Source organism: Electrona antarctica (genome assembly GCF_951216825.1).
Source record: "Electrona antarctica genome assembly, chromosome: 20".
NCBI classification, from domain to species: Eukaryota; Metazoa; Chordata; class Actinopteri; order Myctophiformes; family Myctophidae; genus Electrona; species Electrona antarctica.
In genome coordinates this window covers 35,002,899-35,028,828 of record NC_136801.1, presented here as the reverse complement: position 1 = coordinate 35,028,828, position 25,930 = coordinate 35,002,899, and the positions used below count along the sequence as shown (strand labels likewise).

General features: G+C 45.3%; 1 protein-coding gene across 6 annotated transcripts in view; it reads right to left on the bottom strand.

Moving 5' to 3' along the window:
• The window catches only part of sugct (succinyl-CoA:glutarate-CoA transferase), a 556,340-nt gene that overhangs the window by 428,374 nt on the left and 102,036 nt on the right, over positions 1-25,930 (bottom strand). For 4 of the 6 annotated variants that reach the window (XM_079490317.1, XM_079490318.1, XM_079490319.1 and 1 more), the window contains 2 exons: positions 19,641-19,704; positions 10,536-11,256 (listed from right to left, as the gene is read on the bottom strand). In XM_079490317.1, the coding sequence (XP_079346443.1) occupies positions 11,093-11,256; positions 19,641-19,704 (228 nt within the window). In that variant the 3' untranslated portion in view covers positions 10,536-11,092. Of the gene's footprint in view, positions 1-10,535; positions 11,257-19,640; positions 19,705-25,930 lie in introns of those variants that run through there. The other 2 variants (XR_013788563.1, XM_079490320.1) reach the window with 2 other exon arrangements.

Here is a 25,930-nt window from a genome sequence, read left to right as displayed (position 1 = left end):
GGGCGAGATCATGCATTTAACAATGCCATGCCAGACTTCCCGGTCCTTCATTGCCATCCCCAGTTCCTGCTTATGCTGCATTCACATGGAATCAGGCAAGCGGTAGATGGCAACGGCAAAACCTGCTGGACGGCGCGGAACGGTAAAAAGATTAAATATTTTAACATTGATGCCGGTTCTGGCTGCCGTAACGTCCTGATTCCATTTCAATGCAGCATTGCTGATGCATGTGTCCCTAGCGATGACATCAGGGAACGACAGTTTTCTACCTCTGGTCTGCTTTGAGGCAGGATGTCAGCTCTGTAGCAGTGGCCGGAAAACTGTGTTCTTCTGGATCGGACTAGTGAAGAAACACGGGGAAGCTTGCCGTATCATATTATTTTAGTCGATGGGTGGCTCTTCCAAGAGAGATTTTGCGATTAGAAGGCGGATGTAAGTGCCATCCAGCCGTTTCTCTAATTTCTTTGAAAATGTCCGTCTCGGAGCCATCGGGTAGAATCGGCTCAACGGTCGTCCTAAATATTTTACATTGAACCTCTTACTAAGCTGGGATGACAGGTCTTATGCATGTCATTGCAGGCTGACCAGGCCGTACCCTTCCTAGTTTGAAAGTCCTCTTTGGAAGAAGATATAGGCGTGCGTGCGTGCATGGGCATGCCGCCATGAATTTAGCTACAGAATGTGAAGTATTCAGGAGTTTGTGTTTTCATATAGGCAGGTGTGTTTGTGTTTGAATTCCCAGTCATTCCCCGTCGCGCCAATAAAGTATGAACCTTACACAGTGGTGTAAAGTAACTAAGTACATTTCTTCATCTTTAGTTACTAGATACTTTCTAGATTTTGATTATTATTACAAAACATCCATTAACCGCCACTTCAGCCCTATACACATTTCGGTAATTTGAAAATTACTAAAATGTACTTAGGCTACTACATACTACAAGCTCACAATGCGTCGCATTGCGGTTCTCGACGGGTAGGATTATAACCCTAACCCTATGGGACATTCTGCAGACTGAGCACTTTTGCTTTAAGTACATTTTGACGCCACTACTTTGGTACTTTTACTCATGTACAATTCCACACTTTTACTTACAACAACAGAGTTGTGCTGTATTTTTGCTAAATATGTTTTGACAGAGTTTAAAGGTTTCATGGCATTCATTTTCATTTATTTTTTTATTTTTAGGTTTTATGACCTCAATTACACCCAAACAACCTGAACTGAATATTCAGTGGATTTTCTGTTGTCTGGGATTTTCTCTGTCTCTGTGAAGCCTTTTGAGCTGCAATGAAAACAGGCAAAACGGTGAACACTGTGACATATGGCAAATCCCATTTTTATACATGGGATTTGCTGGCTCTTACATCACAGTCCACAGGACAATCAGAGCACTTGTTTGAGCCAGAAAACCCCAGACCACAGAAAATCTACTGAATGTTAAATGTTCAGGTTTTTTGGTTGAAATTGAGCTCAGAAAACCTACAGAAAAATTACAAAAACTTTTAATGTCACAATCCCTAGTTAATTAGTTGATGGCATGCATTTGTGTTGACTATAGGTTGCAGTCAGCTGGTGTTAATCAGTTCAGTTAGTCAGTTCTCACTTGGAAAGCAGCAGACAGTACACTTCTCTTCTCTCCTGTAAAGTTGTTTAATGTTTTGTTATGCTTTTTGGTTCATCTTATTTCAGATGTGTGCATTTTATGTGGCACAAAAGTACATAGCATTCTCTGGATTCACTGTATTACTGTTTTCAACCTTTGTATGTTTTGTAGGCCCGAAGAACACAACACAGTACCAACCTGTATTTTACCAGAAAGTAGTTTTTTTGCCACTCAGTAGGCATTCCTGCATAACTTCCCGGGTCTGATGATGATGTCACGCACATACTCTCTATTGAAGTTGCAGTACATGTGCTCATTATAATGTATGTTCTGTCTGTCGTGAACTGTATACTTTTATTGTTTACAGTAGTTATGTTCCTAGTGTTTCCTGTCTGCTCTATAATGTGTTGCTATACCTGTCTTGTCTCACCTACCCTGATTGCTAACTTGTGATGTTCAGTTCTAGCCAATCATGTGTTGATTATAGTTACGTTTCACCTGTGTCTAGTTAGTCTGTGTTTAAGCCTGTTCAATGTGTACGGCATACCAAACAACCCAGACCCCCTTCAACGCTTTCATACTGATATCCCTGTTTTGGGCAGGTTAGGATTTAAATTCCATTAATTTTAACTTAGTCCGCCGCCCCGTTAGCCCGACATACGTGGCGGGTTAAGAAAGACTCACCCGTGGCTTCCGCATACGTGTGGTTATGGACATGGTCAGGGTTAGTAGTGTGGTTATGGACATGGTCAGTGTCAGCTGACCATGGTTCTGCCTCCCAGGCAGTTGTTTTTGTGTTTAACACAACCTGTGGGTTCTAATGTGGTATTGCAGCAGCAGTGGGACTGAGGGATGGTTAATTTGGGTATGTTTGATTGCAATAATGGCACCTGTTGTGTATTTGGAGTAATTAAGGCACAGGCCAGCTCAGTCATTCATGGAAACACAACTGCTAGAGAGCAGTGTTTGTTACAGCACATGTTGCAGTTCTGTGTTCGCCATCGCAAGCATTGCCTGTAAGTGGATGTATTTTCTTTGCATAATTTGAAATGTTACTTTCTGTCTTATTGTTTGCTGATGGAATATCTGTTTCTGTTTTGTTTTTATATTGCAGTTTACTTTATCTTGTACACACAATCAAGATAATTAACTGGAGCTAGAACGCTAAAACATGACTCTCTGCGTGGTGTTTAGCTGGCTGTCAATTAATGGTAGAGACACCATTAGGTGGACAGTACAGCGAACAGGTCGCAAACTAGTGGCAGCTGAAGCTCATTACCACAGATTCTGCTACAGGGTGTACACAAAGGATCTGTATGAAGACAAAGACATTGAAGTTAACGTGGACCAAGCAGCGGATCAAGCAGAATTCCCTTACGAAGAGGCAGAAAATGTTGCACTATACAGAACGTTTTTGCATACATACGGGATTGATTGACCATCCTACAGTGATAACCATTCACTGACCTCATAAATAAACTGGTCACAGAAATGGCTTAATGTGGTGTAACACAACTTAAGTGACACCTTCTACAAAGATAAAGCTATGTCGCAAGATCGAAGCTGAATTGGTGAATCTTTACATATAGCATACCAAAACGACTCAGGAAAGATTAGTTGTAGTTTAACTAATCTTAGTATATCCTGACAATTTGACAAGAGATGAACTTGTAAAGTCTGCCAGGAACTCAAAGAGGACCTTAAGTCTGCCAGGAACTCAAAGAAGAACTGAAGGTGTATAAATCTCACACTGACAACGTCATCATATCAAAAGTGGCACTGATCGGAAATGGAATTCTGAACCAAGATATACTAGGAACTAATAACCCATCTCAGAGGGTGAAAAGGCTCGAGTCACAACTTAATTCAGCCAAGACCTAGTTTTTGCTGTTACTTGTGGCAAAGTCAAGCCTACAGAACATGTGTTGTGTTGCCCTTTGCTGTCAAGTCACTTATAGCCTACTGGAAAGGTGGAACTGATACAGATGCCGAACAGACTTGTCCATGGTATCTCAAATTCTCAGTTAGAAGAAATTGACACAGCCCTTTGTGTTCAGAAGCAAGCAGCAAGTGGAGATGCGATCCCACTACCACAAAACATCAAGTGTGGTGTGTTCACAACATTGGCATAGCACAACATAGACAGACTAGAGGAAACACTCCGGGGTGAAGGGACATCCCACAGAGTGAATGGAATTGCTTTGCAAGCACATGACAGCATACTGCCGATTCTCCTGCCGAGACCAGAGCTTTGCCTTGGATACCCAAAAGAAGAGAAGCATCGGAGCAGTAGAGACAGTACTTCCCATTTACAATGCAGGAGAACGTGGTAAATAAATGGTAAATGGTGCATTTATATAGAGCCTTTATCCAAGGCGCTTTACATAGATTGTGCATTACATTCACCCATTCATACACCGATTGCGGCGGAAGCCATGCCAGGTACCAACCAGCACATCGGGAGCAATTAGGGGTTCAGTGTCTTGCCCAAGGACACTTCGACATGTAGACAGGAGGAGCCGGGATTCGAACCGCCGACCCATGGATCATTGGACGACCTGCTCTACCTCCTGAGCCACAGTCGTGCCAATCCTCCAGTTGTACAGACAGTTGATACTGATCATTCAGATTTTCTACAGGATGCAGTAAACAGAAACCACATGTGGCTGATGACTGGTGTTTATAACAAAGACATGGGTAGTGGGTTCAACATCCTCACCCACGGCGATACAAGTGTACAAGAAGATGGTATAGGCTATTTGCCTACAATCAATGCTCCTGCTACACAGTTATTAACAGTACATGAGATACTTAACCAGTCAATAAGTATCATGAAGTCTCTGCAGCTCAACAACATTGTTGTAGTTTTTGACAAGGCTGTTGAAATTACCATCCTAAGAACGGGGTCTTCCATACAATCTGTACCTTCATGGCAACGATTGGGAAACGTTTCACAAGAGACCTTTGCGTTGAGGCAGGACTGATACACACACAGTAGTTAACTTGGCTACACCAATGCACATACTCTTTTGCTCAATAAATAATGACGAGTCAGCCTCCTAAAAAGACAAAAGTTAGTGACACGACTCACACCGCTGCCAACCCAGCCAAAGTAAGGAAGAAAGTGCTCTCTTTTAAGACTGAATGGCTGGCGCAAATAGATGGACAGATAGACGCACCAACATGTGCAACTGGTAGATATTTTTTCTTTTTCGGAGGAGAAAGGAGTTATCTGCAAAAATGTGACTTGTCTGAAGGGAAAAAGTGGGACGAATGGAAAATGGACTACCTCAAGCGCCACCTCCTGCACAAAATGCACCAGAATGCTGCTGGAATTTTACGGAGGGGGTTGGAATCGGTGAGTTGCTGTTGCAGAATGCAGAGGAAAGACGCAAAAGAACAAATCTGACAGCCAGCAAGTTAAAGTGCTCATTGACAATGTACTACTCGGCATACAAATTAATGCATAAATGCTGTCTGTTCAACAGATCCATGATCATTATGGCAAAATATTTGAGTAACTAAATGCCTTTGAGTTTGTGAAGTCAATCAATGCAATTGTACAGAATGAGAGTATGTGCAATATTCAAAATGCCCCGTTTCATACCTTGATAGTAGATGAGAGCACAGACATCACAGTGCACACAATACTAGCTCTGTATATCAAATACAGGGAGGCAAACAATGTCAACAACTTGGGCATTGATGATGCTTGGAAGCATGTGCCTTTGATGCAAGAAGTGGAAACTCTTCTTAGAAGTGTATACAACATGTTCTCCGGGTAAGCACTAAAGAAGAGCAAATTTGAGGAACTAGCAGAGGTCCTCGATGAGGATACACACTGTCAATCAGGCCTTTGAATGAAGTGCGATGGCTGCCACGCAACCAAGCTGTAAATGCTGTTCTGAGAAACGACACTGTTCTTGAGGAATACTGTAGAAGAGTCGGTGATGAAGGAGATCCAGTGGCAATATACTGCTACAAAAAGCTGAGTGATCCAAAGTACAAGGTTACACTAACTGCTCTTGGAGATGTATTGAGCGAGCTGGCACAACTCTGCCTTTCTCTTTAAAAAATGTAACCTGACAGTGATGGAAGAGCATTGCCTTGCAAGAAGAAGAAGAAGCTGCGTTCGCAGTACCTGAATGATGCAGGGGGCCTCCGTGGAGTCAAAGAGCTGATAAGGGCCTCAGTAACTGATGGCTCTTATCAGATGTTGCTGTGCTGGCAAAGAAATACCAGGCCATTCAGGCCAGTCTATGGATGCCATCAACCATGAATATACTGATTTAAAGTACATTGTGAGACACAAACTGAAACAAAATACAATCAGCACATTCTCACATATGGTGGCTGCAACACTTGGATGTGAGGAGCTGAAGAACGTCTCACAGCTTGTGGACATTTGTGGGACATTTCAAGCGTCCAGTGCAGACTGTGAAAGAGGATTTAGCTTGATGACAACGTGACCCTATGCGCCTTCTGGATGTCTTATGTCCACATGGTTGAGAGACAACGGTACCCTGTCTGTGCGGTTTTCCTTTGTAAATTATAGATTCCCGCGGTCAAATTATTTGTGTTGACTATGTGTGGAACAGTGATGCACTCTAGCGGTGAGAAAGTGTATCACAACATTTATTTTAGTCGCGTGTATATTCTGCTGTTGATGGTGTGTTTTGTCTATTTCTTTTTGTGTTTACAGTAAAATTACCTGCTTTGCACTACTGCCTGCTTCAAGGAAGAATGCTAGTATTCGAACCATGCTAGTTAGCTCATGCATCGTACGGACTGGTCTAGTTTATTTTAACCACAGTTTAGATTAGTGTATGTGTGTACGTGTATGAGTGTGTTTATTTCTATTTTTATATAAAAGCAACAAAATATATTTCCGTTGTGGTTTGAGTGTTTATTGCATTAAGTTGAAGTTGAGTAATTGCACAGTGTTGTCGGGTAACAGCGAACCTTGTCAGAAGGAAATTGCTTGGTTGAATGTCTATATCAAGTGATATCTGAACACTGTCCGTCTTCTGGATGTCCATATGGTTGAGATTTTGCTTAGTCTCATTCGAGCATCAAGAGTGAAAGTGCATTAAGCACCTAGCTGCAATTAGAGCCACCTTCCCTGGTGTTTAAGATATCTGACCTACTACTATGCTCAAATGTTTCATCTGGAGGTGGTGCATCCTAATGTTTATGCACACTTTGTAGAGGAAGGTTTTTCTGTCCAGCTGGGAAAGAACATCCCTTTGGGAAGATTCCTGTAGACCCAACAATCAAAGAGACAGTGAACAAGGGAACCCAGACCGCAGGAGGAACCAAGGGCTGGGCTTCAGACAGAAACCTGGAGCAGTCACCCGATAGAATCTCACTTCAGAAAACAGAAGTCAGTTAGACAACTCCGGAATATGATAGGCAAAGAGTCAGAGTATTTCAGTTATCATGATGTACAGAACCCCAGGATAGAGAAGGATAGGGCAGATGTAAATAAATGCCTTATGGAGAAATGCTGGTTAAACCCTCTAGCTTCAGAAAGCCCGCTAGAAGCTCATTCGTATTTCCTCTGGAATTGCTGTGTCACCAGCTATTGTGAATGATCCGCTGCAAACTGGAGAGGAAGAATATGTGAAATTCAGAACGCTTGGAGAAAGAGTCGCCAACAGTCAAGTTCCATGACAAATAGAAAAAACAATGTGAAGACATTCACACGCATCACTAAAACTACTAGAATGAAGCAGGCGCAAATCAAAGATGTTGTCCTGCAAACAGATACAAATCTATTTGGGTATATGATCATTGCTTCCCAAAGTGCCTATATTGATCCATTGTCATGGGCACTCTCAAATCCAGATGGATCACTGCAGAAAACTAACATTACGTGAGTTAGAAAAATCTGCGTCAGCAGTTGAAGATGTTGGAGAACACTCTGCGTTCTGTTTATTGCATTTTAAGTGTTTTTTTCTTTTCTTTTTTTACAAAATCATTGATGAAATGAGCCTTGTTCAGAAACTGAAAGGTGATGGCAAGACTTTTGGACAGATTGCTGGTTCTGTGCTGCGAAAGGTGTTGCATGAAGGTGGAAACAGCAAGCAAACAGTCATTGTGCGTGATGATACAGATGTCATGATCCTTTGTCTTGGTTACAGTAAGATGATAAACTGTCCCTTGTATCAGAAATGTGGCAATTCAGAATCGGCGTCAACATCAGCAACCTTGGAGATGAGCTATTTGATGCTCCTATAGGTGTACATGCCTTTACAGGTTGTGATAGCAGTGCTTTTGCAGGACGAGAAAAACTCAGCGCTTTCACACTTGTGAAAGGAAACAGAACATTGCAAGAGTCCTTCAAGCCAGACCAGAGTAATATAGTAAGAGAGTGGCGACACTAGCGTTTACTCCCATTGTAACAATGGAATGCGGAAGTGCTCATTCTATCTCAATGGGATAATTCCAGCCATAGGAGCAATGTTTGGAACTATAGCCCATAGGCACCTGCAAAGCGTGTCGCTACTCTCCTACTCTACACTCTGAGCCAGACATGCCTGAGCCAAAAGGACATGGATGTACAACTGATGACCAAGGTATGCTTATATAAATACAATAAATAAATGTTAGTCTGATCGTCTTTGTGTCCGGGTAGCTCAGTCGGTAGAGCTCTCGCCTTTGGACCACAATTTCATGGGTTCGATCCCAGGCACCGCCAACTCAGCGAATAAGTAGCATGGTTTGGTGCAGCAAGTCGTGCGGGAAGTACTGGGGAGCTGATGGTAGGTGTGGCGCTCCACCTCAGCAATCCATCTCCCAGGGGTCTAGCGCATTGTAACGGGGATAGACTCCTGCGTGTTACTGGTTGATACCGACAATAAGCTAATGATGATACAGTTAACAGATTGTTTCAAGGAATGATTGGTTGAAACAGCTTTCTAGCCGTGCTTAAACCACGATATTGGAACATAATCAAAACAAATAAATCAGCTGCTCTGTTCTCCCAGAGCGCAGCAGACTCGGTGGCTAGGCTAGCTAGTTTCTTGGGACACTTGTGGTCGTAGTGGCTACATCTGTCATTCAAAAATTATGACTTCTGCTTTGCATTTCGGAACTCCTTCGGAACTGCATTTCGGAGTTCCTTCAGCATCGCAGGCATGCATTAATGACGATAAAGAACACCCTCTCTTATTATTAACTCAACCTCTTCCTGTGCGAGACTTGGTCTCATCCAATTTAAAGTACTTCACAGGATACATTATAGCAAAGCCAGACTATCGAGAATATATCCAGATCTCTCCGACACCTGCGATAGATGCTCTCAGGCACCAGCAGATTTGACTCATATGTTTTGGTCATGCCCAAGCCTGGTGGACTACTGGAGAAATGTCTTTATGGTTATCTCTGAAATCCTAGGAACGAATGTGGATCCTTCACCTTGCATTGCTATTTTCGGTGTCCCTGAAGAGGGAGCCAGACTGAACAATAGACAAAAAAACTGCAGGAGTAGGGGGAATACTGGTGGGGTTTTCTTTAAAAAAAAAAGAGAGAGAAAAATCCACAAACATGCAATGACTACCATGAAACGCACCTACTGGTAAATATATGTATGTACCATGTACCTATGTATGTATTATGCAATGTGTCACTGCAAAGATGTGGAATACAAATTCAATTAAAAAAAAAGAACACCCTCTCGTGTAATATTGCTTAAATATGTAACACTGCGTGAAAAGAGGAGTTACATAACAGGCAATTATGGGCACTAGATTTCCCCGTAAAACCTCACGTTTAGCAGGCATCTACAGTAATGTAATACACAGGTTTGGGTGTTTACCGGAGTTTGTTGGAAAGTTTAACGGGAGTTTCCTGTAATATACACATCTTTATTCCATGCTTTTTGCAGAGTGTAATGTATGTAATTCCTAGTCGGTTGGGCTATGAATATGGATGACATATCTTATTCTTACACGTAGGCTGATGTTAGACTGGATGCGGGGGCCACCAGCACCAATGGCCGTCCTGGAACTTATGGCCTGCAAGTGTGTACGGAACTGCAAGCTTCCAGATTGCTCGTGCCTTGCCAACAATTACAAATTAAAATGCACAGAACTGTGCAAGCTACAAACCTGCATCAATCAGTAGGAAGCAGGGACGGCTCCAGGCGGGGTGGGGGCTCTAAACAAGCCCAATTGACTGACTAATATGTAAACCAAGATTCATTACCCTCCCCTCTAAATAGCCAGCCCCCACATTAGCACCCCCAGGTGGGTGCGGGTGGATCGATCTGGTTCCTGCCAGTGTGACGACCTGCATTCAGATCACCTGCTATAGCTACAATCATGCCTACAACATGTAAGCCTCAGTTTGTCTTGTGTGAACTCCAAGCTCTCAAACATTGCTCAGGCAAAGTTGTTGACCTTATTCGGACCTCTGACGACAAGAGTTTTATTTGTATTTGTTTCCTCAGCGCTTGACTTTACCTCTTTGATTTTACCCTTTTGATTTTTACCCTTTGCTTGTCCACAGTTTGGAGTTTTTCCTGATGCTCCTTTCCTGTTTGACTTTTTTGAGTGGTGCAACCACTCCAAGGAACAGCAATGTCCGTGTTAACCTATGTGACTATGTGTGTGACTATGAGTACCAGTAGGGGCAAAAGTGGCGCTGTTGTACCAGCAACAGAGAGAGAGAGATAGTGCTGCACTGTTGCCTGCTAATGAGAGACAGAGAGAGGGGGGTGGGGGGGGGGGGGGTTGTCTACGTGTGCCTGACAGAGGCCCAATATGAATATACTCAGATTGGACAAAAATAACATTTTATTCACACACAATAGTATTAAACGTGTTCACAGCATTCTATGTGCTCATTAGGTTGAAAGAAGTTCTCCGGAAACTTTAGTATGTCCAAAAGGAGGGGCGAGATCATTTTGTGAATAGCTTATACAGTAGGTCACGACCTGTGGGCTATAGGTTGGGACCTATGAGCTATAGGTCACAACGTATGCATTATAGGTCGGGGTCTATGAGCTATAGGTCGCGATGTATATCGCAAGTCGCAAAATGATCTCTCTGTCTCTCAAAAAATGTTCCGAAGGATTCAATGTAGTTATCATTTAGTCACAAGCTCGTCATCGGTGCAATATTTAGAAAACCCACTCGCAGATCTCTACAAGCTCCCAACGAACTTGTAGATCTGCTATTTTCGCCACTTTTGTGTGACACTTAATGAAGTAGGAGAAAAAATGAAAGAAAATCACATATGGAGACACTGTGTGAGGTTTCTGTCGACAGCAACAACATAGTAAATATGTGTTCATATTTGATTATTATTTCCATGGTTTTCCAAGAAAATTTGTTGTATTTCTGAATAGATCAATTGAAAAATGCCCTGAATCGATCGATCGATTCGGGGTGATGGGTTCGTGATTGGTTGGTGATCAGTAGGTGATCGGTAACACCCATGAGGTCTTCGTGCTAATTTCCTCTCAGCCGGCCAGCGGCCAATCAGATCTCGCCGCTCTGAGCGACCGCCCCGCACGCCAGCAGCTCTCGGATGACGTCTGCAGTGTAGGACAGGGTGTGTCGCAGCACCTGTGTGGTGTGCTGGCCAATCAGAGGAGGGGGCGTCGGCCCGCCGGGCTGGAAGCTGCTGTAGCGCACCGCTGGACCTGCAGACAGACAGGCAGGCAGGCAGACAGACAGGCAGGCAAACAGGCAGGCAGGCAGACAGACAGACAGCATCATGTTATACTTTAGCTATTGACAAATAGAAGATCTACAAGCTCACAACCTTGTAGATCTGCTATTTTTGAAAAATTGTGAAAATGTGGCGCAAATCTTTGAATATATATTCTGAACGTTTTTAACTCAGATGTTTGCTTGAGGGTCCCTGGAACAACATGTTTTAAATTCTGGGGCTCCTTGACATGACATAGTTTGAGCACCACTTACACAGAAACATAGGTTTTTCAGAAAACTTTCAGGATTTAGAAGACATTTTGTGTGTTCCTGCTTCTGTCTGTTGAGACCAAAGTGGACTAGGGTTGTAATAGCTAACTGAAACTAACACCAACTAACTAAAACTGATGTTAACACTTTGTTATAGCTTTTTAATATCTGCCCCCCCCCCCCCCTGCCCCCCCCCCCCCCCCCCCTGTTGTGTAGCAGAGACGGAGAGGGAGACAGTGTAGGAGAGACAGACAGTAGGAAAGCTGAGAGAGAGACAGACAGTAGGAAAGCTGAGTGGGAGACAGTTAACACATGGACACACACATAAACAGTCAAATGGATAAGAATCCATGCATTCCATGCACACGCACGCACGCACGCACGCACGCACGCACACACACACACTCACTCACTCACTCACTCACACACACACACTCACTCACAATCAACACAGTTTGATGAGAGCCTGAGATTGATGTGCAAGTATCTGAAAATGAGAGACAGATGGACACACACACACACACACACACACACAGTTGTGCGGTTTCCATGAACACAAAAGTCGAAACCAAGAAATAGGATATCAGAGAGAGAGAGAGAGAGCAAGAGGAGAAAACATGAAGGTTTGCGGTTTCCCTTTGGCAAGAAATAGTGTATTTGCTCATGTGTGTGTGTGCGCGCGTGTGCATGTGTGTGTGTGTTTGTGTGTGGGGGGGGTTCTCTAAGGATAAATGGATTGATGCTTGTGACCACATCCTCTATTATCACATGTCTCTCTCTCTTCTCCTCCACCCATTATTATCTCCTCTTTGATACTGAACATGCTTTCACTCCCTCCATCCCTCTCTCTTTCACTGCCTCCATCCCTCTCTCTTTCACTCCCTCCATCCCTCTCTCTTTCACTGCCTCCATCACTCTCTCTTTCACTCCCTCCACCCTCTCTCTTTCACTGCCTCCATCCCTCTCTCTTTCACTCCCTCCATCCCTCTCTCTTTCACTCCCTCCACCCTCTCTCTTTCACTCCCTCCATCCCTCTCTCTTTCACTCCCTCCATCCCTCTCTCTTTCACTGCCTCCATCCCTCTCTCTTTCACTGCCTCCATCCCTCTCTCTTTCACTCCCTCCATCCCTCTCTCTTTCACTGCCTCCATCCCTCTCTTTCACTCCCTCCATCCCTCTCTCTTTCACTGCCTCCATCCCTCTCTCTTTCACTCCCTCCATCCCTCTCTCTTTCACTGCCTCCATCCCTCTCTTTCACTCCCTCTCTCTTTCACTGCCTCCATCCCTCTCTTTCACTCCCTCCATCCCTCTCTCTTTCACTGCCTCCATCCCTCTCTTTCACTCCCTCCATCCCTCTCTCTCCTCTCTCTTTCACTCCCTCCATCCCTCTCTTTCAGTCCCTCCATCCCTCTCTCTTTCACTCCCTCCATCCCTCTCTTTTACTCCCTCCATCCCTCTCTTTCAGTCCCTCCATCCCTCTCTCTTTCACTCCCTCCATCCCTCTCTCTTTCACTCCCTCCATCCCTCTCTCTTTCACTCCCTCCATCCCTCTCTTTCACTCCCTCCATCCCTCTCTCTTTCACTCCCTCCATCCCTCTCTTTCACTCCCTCCATCCCTCTCTCTTTCACTCCCTCCATCCCTCTCTCTTTCACTCCCTCCATCCCTCTCTTTCACTCCCTCCATCCCTCTCTTTCAGTCCCTCCATCCCTCTCTCTTTCAGTCCCTCCATCCCTCTCTCTTTCACTGCCTCCATCCCTCTCTCTTTCACTCCCTCCATCCCTCTCTCTTTCACTCCCTCCATCCCTCTCTCTTTCACTGCCTCCATCCCTCTCTCTTTCACTCCCTCCATCCCTCTCTCTTTCACTCCTTCCATCCCTCTCTCTTTCACTCCCTCCATCCCTCTCTCTTTCACTGCCTCCATCCCTCTCTCTTTCACTCCCTCCATCCCTCTCTCTTTCACTCCCTCCATCCCTCTCTCTTTCACCCCCTCCATCCCTCTCTCTTTCACTCCCTCCACCCTCTCTCTTTCACTGCCTCCATCCCTCTCTCTTTCACTGCCTCCATCCCTCTCTCTTTCACTCCCTCCATCCCTCTCTTTCACTCCCTCCATCCCTCTCTTTCACTCCCTCCATCCCTCTCTTTCACTCCCTCCATCCCTCTCTTTCACTCCCTCCATCCCTCTCTTTCACTCCCCCCATCCCTCTCTTTCACTCCCTCCATCCCTCTCTCTTTCACCCCCTCCATCCCTCTCTCTTTCACTCCCTCCACCCTCTCTCTTTCACTGCCTCCATCCCTCTCTCTTTCACTGCCTCCATCCATCTCTCTTTCACTCCCTCCATCCCTCTCTTTCACTCCCTCCATCCCTCTCTTTCACTCCCTCCATCCCTCTCTTTCACTCCCCCCATCCCTCTCTTTCACTCCCTCCATCCCTCTCTCCTCTCTCTCTCCTCTGCCTAGACAGACAGACGCAATCTGAAAAAATCTGACTGATGCATCTTGATCACACGCACGCTCGGATCAGGAGCAAAAAACGTGATCGGGACATCCCTAGTATCAATAGTATATCCATATCATGATATTAGACCGGATATTGTCTGTGATTTTGGATATTGTACTATTGTGATATGGCAGAAGTGTTCTATAAAAATATAAATATCGGGACATCCCTAAACATAACTATATAGAATGGATAGATTTATGCAGGAAGAGATGAGATGTACGTGTGGTGTCCGTCTGTCTGTCTGACTACTAGAGAGAGCGAGAGAGAGAGAGAGAGAGAGAGAGAGAGAGAGAGAGAGAGAGAGAGAGACTAAGGAAAACATTAACTCAATATAGACTAAGTGAACAAAGTCTTGCGATTGAGAAAGGCCGCCATAGGCAGACCTGTCTCCCAAGAGAAGACAGACCCACTGCACCCACTGCACACAAAATGAGTTAGAGACTGAGCTAGTGACTTCCTAACCGTCTGCCCACTGTACCAGGACATCAGAGACATATACTTCCCATGGATTACAATCACCCAAGGAGAGTTTGAAAAACTATCTCTGACAGAAAATGCACAATCTTTGTGCATAGTTTCACAAGATAGTATTACTCAAAGTGTTAATGTAACACATCTCTGTTTAAACCTTTATTTTATTGTTTTATCTTGATTGTTTTGTTCCACTTTTGCTTTGGCAATGTAAACGTATGTTTTCTCATGCCAATAGAGCTCATTTGAATTGAAAAAAAAAAAATGAATTGAGAGAGAGAGAGAGAGAGATAGAGGGAGAGAGAGAGAGGAGGCAGAGAAGAAGGGTGAGGCCAGGCAGAGGAATATTAGTGCAGAGGTCAAGGGTCATCATCTCTTTGAAATGTTCTCTTCTTCTTTGTTCTTTTTAATGAATCCCACGGGTTCCTCCAACACGCACACACGCACTCTCACACAGACACGTAGGCACACACACACACACACACACACACACACACACACGCACACGCACACACACAAACACACATGCACACACACGCGGCAGAGCAGGGTGAAACAGTCAGAATATCTCAGATTCTTTCATGGAAGGAACACATCAGAGGAGATTCTGGACAGACAGAAAGAGGAATGGACAGACAGACAGACAGACAGACAGACAGATGAATGGACAGGCCCAAACCTCCATGCTGTGAGCCTATAGCCCTGCTGGCCTCCCTTAAGCAGACAAACGCTCTGCAATTTATTAGTCCGACCCCTACGTGAAAACCACTTCATATAATCCAGTGTTGATGTCGTCGACTAAAACTATGACAAAAAATGTTTGTCGACTATACCATTTTTCACTGACGAAAACAAAATGGAAATGAAATGAAAACTAAGCTATGATGCCACTGACTAAGACTAAATATATTGACAAATTCGCTAAATCAACTGTAGATTTAGTCGACTAAAATCTTATGACATTTAGTCAACTAAAACTAGAGTTGACTAAACACTAGTAAAACACTCCACAAACACTCCACTACACTTGTGTCTGAAAGGTGCTCTATAAATAAAGATTATTATTATTATTATTATTATTATTATTATTATTATTATTATTATTATTATTATTATTATTATTATTATTATTATATGAGTGAAGCGGACTGGATGATTTGTTTATTTTTCAGACATTTGAGGCGATCTAAAATCCCCCTATGGGGATTACAATGCAAATAAAAAGTACATGAACCTGTGGATTTGTGCCCTCTACCGATATTGACGACTTCGGTGCTCTATGAACCAACCATATACTAGAATAGAAAGCGCCTTCTATTGTGTATGTGTTCTTGTTCCACTCCAGGTTGGATTGACTGTGTAATTGCCTCGTCAGTGACATCAGCGAGGGGCCGGCTTTGGCCAGGGGTCTGATCAGCCCCTGTCTTCCTTATTGGCTGCCGGTCATGTGACACCCAGTGGCCATGGATGCACAACCTCCTACATATTCAGTCTGTGTCTGACAGCTGGCCGAAGAACATCACCATGGTCTTCCTCCGACCCGCCGCTACTACGTATATGTGACTTACTAAGTGTGAAACTTGGTTATATTGTTTAGTCTGTTTTGAACGCCCCTCGGAAGGTCTGTTATTTTGTTTATTGTACTTTCTTTTGCTCTAAGAGACATTTATTGTAAATATACACCCTAATTGACTTTATATTATAATAAAACTTCGTATTTGATCATGGTTTCCCGTTCCTCTTTTTGTTGCTCACTGCATTATACCCCCTAGACGCATGAGTTTGTAACATAATTGGGAGCTAAATCATCCAAATATACCTCACAGTTGTCTACCCCTGTTTGTCATTCTTTGAAAAGTACCTATAAGGAATGGGAATCGTTCAAACGCCAAGAACCCCCAACCCTATGTCCGACCTGCACTCTCAGGACCCGGAACCCTATGTCTGACCTGCACTCTCAGGACCCGGAACCCTATGTCTGACCTGCACTCTCAGGACCCGGAACCCTATGTCTGACCTGCACTCTCAGGACCCGGAACCCTATGTCTGACCTGCACTCTCAGGACCCGGAACCCTATGTCCGACCTGCACTCTCAGGACCCGGAACCTTATGTCTGACCTGCACTCTCAGGACCCGGAACCCTATGTCCGACCTGCACTCTCAGGACCCGGAACCCTATGTCCGACCTGCACTCTCAGGACCCGGAACCCTATGTCCGACCTGCACTCTCAGGACCCGGAACCTTATGTCCGACCTGCACTCTCAGGACCCCGAACCCTATGTCCGACCTGCACTCTCAGGACCCGGAACCCTATGTCCGACCTGCACTCTCAGGACCCGGAACCTTATGTCTGACCTGCACTCTCAGGACCCGGAACCCTATGTCCGACCTGCACTCTCAGGACCCGGAACCGTATGTCCGACCTGCACTCTCAGGACCCGGCTACAAACCCTCCCGAGCGCTCAGATCAGCCGACGCAGGGAAGCTGGAAGTACCTTCACTAAAAACGCCGGGACAACGCTCCACACGTCCCAAACTCTTCTCCCTTCTGGCTCCAAAACTATGGAATGCACTTCCTATTCCAATCAGAACTGCAGATTCACTCCCAATCTTCCACCGCAGTCTTCAGACTCCATCTTAGCCCATAGCACTTGCCGTAGCACTTGCCCTAGCCTCGGCCTCCTACAGGCGTATGCAAAGGCTCAACTTATGTAACTTAAATAGCACTTTATGTAGACATACAGTAGCACTCTATAGTGTACACAATCCTTAGATACAGTAGATATTCCACTGTTCTTAAGTTTATGTATGATTCATGATGACACTTTATGTTTTTGATGTATTGCCATGTTTTTTGTTCTTGCTTACTGTAAATCGCTCTGGATTAAGAGCGTCTGCTAAATGCCTAAATTGTAAATTGTAAAGTACTGTACTACAATACAAAGTCCAAGTGTTGTAGTGGATAACTGTGTGCGTGCATGAGAGAGAGAGAGAGAGAGAATGAATGCATTTTTGTTTGAATGTGTGGCCTTCCTCTGTGTGTGTGCGCGCGTGCACGTGTGTGTACACTGTACAGACAATGGTTCTATTTTCACAACTCATTTTCCCCTTGAATTACATTGAACAACACACACACACACACACACACACGCACGCGCACGCACGCACGCACGCACGCACGCACGCACGCACGCACGCACGCACGCACGCACGCACACACACACACACACAGTGTAGACCGTGTCAGATGGAAGCTATCTAGTCTTCTGCCAACCAATCCGCTTGCAGGAACATGCGTCCATCATTCTCTCTCTCTCTCTCTCTCTCTCTCTCTCTCTCTCTCTCTCTCTCTCTCTCTCAACTTGTTCAAATCATTTTTTGAAACACCGTGGTTGCTGCAGTAACACCATAGAGCAGACCTGGCATTACACGGCCCCACGGGGGGAAAATACGGCCCTTTGGCTGACTCACCTTCCTTGTCACGCCTCAAAAATGTCCGCTCATGCCAAAAAAAGAAAGGTGGATGCCGAATTCAGAGGTTTCAACAAAATATGGACTACTAAGTATGAATGTACTGAAGTCAGAGGAATTAACACAAAGTATGCCAAGAACGCGGGACCTCGTTCTTCTCTCCACAACCCACCTTTGCCAAGACGAGGGAACTCGTCTTTCTTTAATTTCATTTAATCGAGTAATTAAAAATAATAATTTATTTGATTTATTTGTTTTGCTTTTACTCACATGTTAGACAGCCTACATACGGATCCGATGTGCACGTGCGTGCGTTTATTACTCCGTTTTCTGCTCAAAATGAGACAAAGTCCGGTGTTTGGGAGGTTATAATTCCATTCCCTTTTTTTTCCATTCCACCACTAATAACCCTGTGTGCGTGCACGTGTACCACTGAATATCATGTAGGCTGTTTCTACAATGGGAGGCCTGTGGAGGCTAGCAACGGAAGCTAACAGGAGCGAAAAAAAGGTACCGATAATATTTTAAATACTGCTGGGCCTTTATCTGCGTTAACATACTGCGAGACTCTTATCGCGCGATAAAACAAATATTGCCGTTAATCTATTCTCAAAGTTGGGTCTGGGAGCTGGGTCTGCACTCTGCATAGCGGCCAGGAGGCGGGCCGTGTGTACGTGTGTGAGAGGAGGTGGAGCACTACACGGCCACGGAGTGCACTCTGTGAGAGGGAGTCGGGACGGTAAACAGCAACACGTTAAAGTCCTACTTACTAGAAAAGAAAGAGGCAGCGATGGAGCCATAAGTCCATATCCATAAGTTCTGGGACATAAAATTGCGCTAAATACTGTTATTCATGACGTTAGCAGCCTGCTGCCTGGCTGCTATGCTGTTGTGCTAAGCGAAACCACAACAAACACCCCTTTGACCAGGGTCAGATCAAGTCAGAAAATAAGAAAAAGTCAGATAATAAGTCTAAAATAAGCAACTATAGTGCTGACTGTCAAACATCATTGTCCAATGTTGTTTTGGTTCTCAAACATTTGTCAAGGACCACCAATATTTTAAAGAAACGTTACAGTTAAACAAGTCCAAAGTAGCTTATAATGACTAGACTTGGCAAAACTGTGAACAGTTCTACAAGATCACAATATGAAATATAAGGTATTAATAGGCTAGTTGTATTGTTAATATCCATAATTAGGGCTCCTGGTCTAATGGTCCACCTGTTCTCAAGGACTTAAATTACTTCTGGTCCTTATTTAGGTAGCACACACATATTTTGAATGCCTTCGGCAGAGTTCAAATGAGCCATTTTAATCTATATTAATCTAGATTAACTCCAGGATTGCAGTGAGATTACACCACCACTAATTTAAAAATATTTTTAATCAAATCTCGTGGATGGCCCAGATGGTAATAATAGCTTTCCTCAAGATATCTCGTGGATTGCTTGGATTGGGTTAAGTGAATCCTGAAATCAGTAAAACAACAAGGAACACATTATTACACTAATATATGTAAACACTTCAATCCACTCTGGCAATAACCTCATTATACTCCCATTAATCTTTAAACACATCATCTCTTTTAAAAGCAGCTTTAAATTTATGGATTAATACAATATGGATACAAACTGTGTGTGTGTGTGTGTGTGTCTGACCTGGTACACTGATTGGTCCGGCTGTCGGGTGTGTCATCTCCTGTATCAACCCGTTGTGTTTCACCTGCGCACGCACACACACGCACACGCACACACACACACACACACACACACACACACACACACACACACACACACACACACACACACACACACACACACACACACACACACACACAAAGATTGGACATACATCAATGAACACTCACACACACACACACATGCAAGACACACTGCACATCTTCGTTGATGATGTGTTGTTGTTTGTAACAACTTGATTGGTTGCAGACAGACGGCGAATTAACACACAGGCGGGCACCACGGTTTCCCATGGTTCCATGCTACTGTGACGTGATTGGACGTGACAGGCGCTTGTCTTGTGGTCGCCTTTCATCTCGGCGGTCCGACAACGACAAATTACTTCCTACAAACACACATCAAAAGTCACGCCCAGATGTATGCAGCGTGGGAAATGTAGGCCTCACCCCACTGTGAACTACAGATGTATGCAGCGTGGGAAATGTAGGCCTCACCCCACTGTGAACTACAGATGTATGCAGCGTGGGAAATGTAGGCCTCACCCCACTGTGAACTACAGATGTATGCAGCGTGGGAAATGTAGGCCTCACCCCACTGTGAACTACAGATGTATGCAGCGTGGGAAATGTAGGCCTCACCCCACTGTGAACTACAGATGTATGCAGCATGGGAAATGTAGGCCTCACCCCACTGTGAACTACAGATGTATGCAGCATGGGAAATGTAGGCCTCACCCCACTGTGAACTACAGATGTATGCAGCGTGGGAAATGTAGGCCTCACCCCACTGTGAACTACAGATGTATGCAGCGTGGGAAATGTAGGCCTCACCCCACTGTGAACTACAGATGTATGCAGCGTGGGAAATGTAGGCCTCACCCCACTGTGAACTACAGATGTGTGCAGCGTGGGAAATGTAGGCCTCACACCACTGTGAACTACAGATGTATGCAGCGTGGGAAATGTAGGCCTCACCCCACTGTGAACTACAGATGTATGCAGCGTGGGAAATGTAGGCCTCACCCCACTGTGAACTACAGATGTGTGCAGCATGGGAAATGTAGGCCTCACGCCCTCACCCCACTGCAGCGCCGTCAACTTTGGGAGTGCCTGAGGGCTTGGGCACCCACTGAAAAAATAATAAGCCAAATAGCACCCACTGAGATTAAGGCTGAATATCCCCTCCCTGTTTATCATTGATCATGCTGAAATGTTGAAACAAGATGCTGAAACAATTTAATGTGTTTGTTGTGAACTGAAAACGCACTGTGTTCATTAGCAAACTGTAAATAAAGTACCAAACGAAAAAAATAAACAAACTCGTTTATCATTGATCATGCTGAAATGTTGGAACAAGATGCTGAAACAATTTAATGTGTTTGTTGTGAACTGAAAGCGCACTGTGTTCAATAGCAAACTGTAAATAAAGTACCAAACGAAAAATCGTTTTTTCCCCGCGGCGGGGGGGAGGGGGGGGGGAGAGGCGGGGCTGGGGAGCACCCCCTGACGTTTTAAGAACCTTACGCCCCTGCCCCACTGTGAACTACAGGTTCTCAATGAGACCAATACAGACAGATGAGGCTGTCATATGCAGCCCACCGTGAGGGGGGCTTAATTGCAACTCAATTTTAAACGCTCAGATTTTTGATTCACAGCAGCAAGCAGTAGACAAACACTATAACATAACTTATCAAGTCAAATGTTTTCTTGTCAAAATAATGGTCATTGGATTATTATTCATTTTCATTGGTGCCATCAGGACCACATCATCTGCAAAAAGCAGTGAAGCAACCCTGAGCTCACCGAGCCGGATACCCTCTCCGCCACGACTTCGCCTCGAGATCCTGTCCATGAAAATCACAAACTGGTGACAATGCGCAGCCCTGACGGAGGCCAACCCCCACCTGTATTGACTGTACCATGTGCTGTTTATTTGTTAAACAAATTAATTAATTATCAATCAATAAATCAATCAATCAATAAATCAATCAATAAATCAATCAACTAACCAACCAACAGGTAAATCTTTGGTCAGCTATTTTCAGCGAAGATATTTATCTTGCCCTTACCCATTATCCATATTTACTTATTTGGCTTTCTTTTTTTTTTTTACTATTTTGAAAAACATTTTAAAATAGTTCAAATAGCCAACATGTCAATGTAGATCTATTTTAAAATGTTTTTTTATTTTCAAGATAGTAAAATATGGCAAATACGTTTAGGCATAAAGGGGTAATGCTGAATTCACATGGAATCAGCAAGACGTCAGAAGCTGCTGGACGGCACGGAACGGTAAAACGATTATATTTTAACATTGATGCCGTATGAGTTCAGTCACACGAGAGGAGGTCCTTGAGGGACGTCCCACTGGGAGGAGACCCCGGGGCAGACCAAGTTGGAGGAAACACATCGACTCACTGGCCTTGGAATGTCTCGGGATCCCCCAGGAGGAAGTCACAAATGTTGCTCTGGAGAGGGGAGTCTGGAGCTCTCTGGTGGAGCTGTTGCCCCTGCGACCTGACTACGGATAAGCGGTTGAAGATGGATGGATGGATGGATGATACCGTTGCCGGTTCTGGCTGCCGTGCTGTCCTGTCCCGTTTACTGTACCTGCTCCCGTCCACTAAAATAACTTCCGGTTTGCCGTCTACCGCTTGCCTGACCCCATGTTAATGCAGCATGAGGCGCACCCAAGATATATAGAGCCATAATGTACAGTCACTAATAATAATTTAATATAATAATTTACGTGTTCAACCTCACAGCTTATTGCTGTCTGACCGTCCGTCCGTCCATCCACCAGGAGAGCCTGTCTGTCTGTCTGTCTGTCTGTCTGTCTGTCTGTCTGTCTGTCTGTCTGTCTGTCTGTCTGTCTGTCTGTCTGTCTGTCTGTCTGTCTGTATGTCTGTCTGTCTGTCTGTCACATTGACTGACTGACCCATGAACTGCTGATGTAGTGTTATTGTCTTCATTTATCGCTCGCACGCACGCACGCACGCACGCACGCACGCACGCACGCACGCACACACGCAGAGTGATAAAGGAGATCATTATTCATCCGCAGACGAGAGAGAGCCTTTGAGGAAGACTACAGTAGCCAAATGACCACCATGAACGATGGGTGCAGGACACGACACATGGAGTGTGTGTGTGTGTGTGTGTGTGTGTGTTGGGGGTCAAAGCCAAACACATGTATCCTCCTGTATGATGCCAGGTTGGCCAGATGATCATCTATCTCTCTCGCCCTCCCTCTCTCTCTCTCTCTCCAACTTTCCAGCTTCACTGTTTTTCTTTCTCAGTTCCTACTTCTTTCATCTCTGCAGAATCTCTCTGTTATTCACACATCCCCCTCCCTCCCCCCTCCTCCTCCCCCTCCCCCCTCCTCCTCCCCCTCCCCTCTCTCTCTCTCTCTCTCCCTCTCTTTCCATTCTCTTTCATCCCCCTCTGCACTCCATGCACTCCTCTCTGTCCTCCCCCTCATCCATTTCCATCCTTTTTCCTCCCTCTTGTCCTCCTCTCCCTCGTCCACCCATCTGTCCATCCTCTTTGTGTGTGTGTGTGTGTGTGTGTGTGTGTGTGTGTGTGTGTGTGGTGTGGGCGTGCGTGCGTGCGTGCGTGCGAGAGAGAGATTGCAAAAGCGTATATATATATTCACTGGAAAACAGTAATGAGTTAGTACTTTACAATCAATTTAAAATTGAAAGACTACGGACATTACATCACACCCGCCCTGCTTGGCACTCTGCATCATCAAGGGTTACATTGGGTCTCCGGGGATGTACTTGGACATCATGTGCCATACTAGCGCCATGCGAATTTGTACATCATCCCGGGTAGCTCAGGGTAGCTCAGTCGGTAGAGCTCTCGCCTTTGAAACATAAGTTCATGGGTTGGATCCCGAGCACCGCCAACTCAGCGAATGAGTAGCATGGTTTGGGTGCGGCAAGTCGTGTGGGAAGTACTGGGGAGCTGATGGTAGGTGTGGAGTGCTCCACCTCAGCAATCCATCTCCCAGAGGTCTAGCGCATTGTAACGTCCATCTCCCAGATGTCTTGTGCATTGTAACAGGGATAGACTCCATCTCCCAGAGCGCATTGTAACGGGGATAGACGGCATCTCCCAGAGGTCTAGTGCATTGCAACGGAGCTAGACTCCATCTCCCAGAGGACTAGCGCATTGTAACAGGTACAGACTCCATCTCCTAGGGGTCTAGTGCATTGTAACGGGGATAGACTCCTTCTCCCAGAGCGCATTGTAACGGGGATATACTCCATCTCCCAGAGGTCTAGTGCATTGTAACGGGGATAGACTCCATCTCCCAGAGGTCTAGCGCATTGTAACAGGGAAAGACTCCATCTCCCAGAGGTCTAGCGCATTGTAACAGGAATAAGACTCCATCTCCTAGGGGTCTAGTGCATTGTAACAGGGACAGACTCCATCTCCCAGAGGTCTAGCGCATTGTAACAGGGATAGACTCCATCTCCTAGGGGTCTAGTGCATTGTAACGGGGATAGACTCCATCTTCCAGAGGTCTAATGCATTTTAACAGGGACAGACTCCATCTCCCAGAGGTCTAGCGCATTGTAACAGGGATAGACTCCATCTCCTAGGGGTCTAGTGCATTGTAACGGGGATACCATCTCCTATAGGGGTCTAGTGCATTGTAACAGGGACAGACTCCATCTCCCAGAGGTCTAGCGCATTGTAACAGGGATACCATCTCCTATAGGGGTCTAGTGCATTGTAACAGGGACAGACTCCATCTCCCAGAGGTCTAGCGCATTGTAACAGGGACAGACTCCATCTCCCAGAGGTCTAGTGCATTGTAACAGGGACAGACTCCATCTCCCAGAGGTCTAGTGCATTGTAACAGGGACAGACTCCATCTCCCAGAGGTCTAGTGCATTGTAACAGGGACAGACTCCATCTCCCAGAGGTCTAGTGCATTGTAACGGGGATAGACTCCATCTCCCAGAGGTCTAGTGCATTGTAACAGGGATAGACTCCATCTCCTATAGGGGTCTAGTGCATTGTAACAGGGATAGACTCCATCTCCCAGAGGTCTAGTGCATTGTAACAGGGATACCATCTCCTATAGGGGTCTAGTGCATTGTAACAGGGACAGACTCCATCTGCCAGAGGTCTAGCGCATTGTAATGGGGATACCATCTCCTATAAGGGTCTAGTGCATTGTAACAGGGACAGACTCCCGCGTGTTACCGGTTGATACCGACAATAAGCCACTCCCTCCTCATATGCTACTGAAGCAGGAGATAGAATCCTGACCTATCGGCCACATGGCTCCAGAACCTTTGGGTCCTGAGGCTATACTTACTTATCTAAGTGTGTGCGCGTGTACTGTGTGTGTGTGTGTATAAGCGCATGCCATCACAGCAAGTGTCTGATTAGCTGCATGTGTGTGTGTAACTCTATCTACTTGCTATGCAGCCACTTATTCTATCCATATGGAAACACATACGCACGCACGCACGCATGCACGCACACACGCACACACACACACACACACGCACGCACACACACGCACACACTTTATCCTTTTTGATTCACTTCACCTGCTCTTAGTTCAGAAAGGTTTAGATACCCGCTGTTTTATAAGGATAAAAATATGACTAGCAGATTTGGCTTATAAGCTTCATTCATGCCAGCCGGAGCTGGTCGGAGCTCTATCAGCTCTATCAGGACCTGCCACAGAGCCCAGAGACTCCGCTAGGGCACTAGAAGACCAGGAGAAGGCGCAGTTGCCTCACAGCAGGAAGGTCCTGGGGGGAACGTGTTCTCTCCTCCGTGTCATCAGTGGCCATACCCGAGACGGGGTTGGCGAAAGGGCCTTTCTGTGTGGAGTTTGCATGTTCTCCCCGTGTCCCCTAGGGTAGGTATAAACTGCCTCCCCCTGGGAAAAGGAACTGGTTGGGGAAAGGAACTGGTTGAAATAACGTGTTCCTTCAACGCCCTACGTCCTACCGGGTAAACTTCCCCCTGTCATGTGATGAGAAGTGGCCTGCTCAATGCATTGAAGGAAGCATGAGCTCAGTTCAGGGCTCTCCCCAGGTAGGCAGAGAGAGAGAGAGAGAGATAGAGAGAGAGAGAGAGAGAGAGAGAGAGAGAGAGAGAGAGAGAGAGAGAGAGAGAGAGAGAGAGAGAGAGTATAAATCAAAAAGCATTACAATATGACGTGTTGAGCTTGTAAATCGGCTATTTTTTACTTTGGTGGACTGTCTTACTAAGTATTGA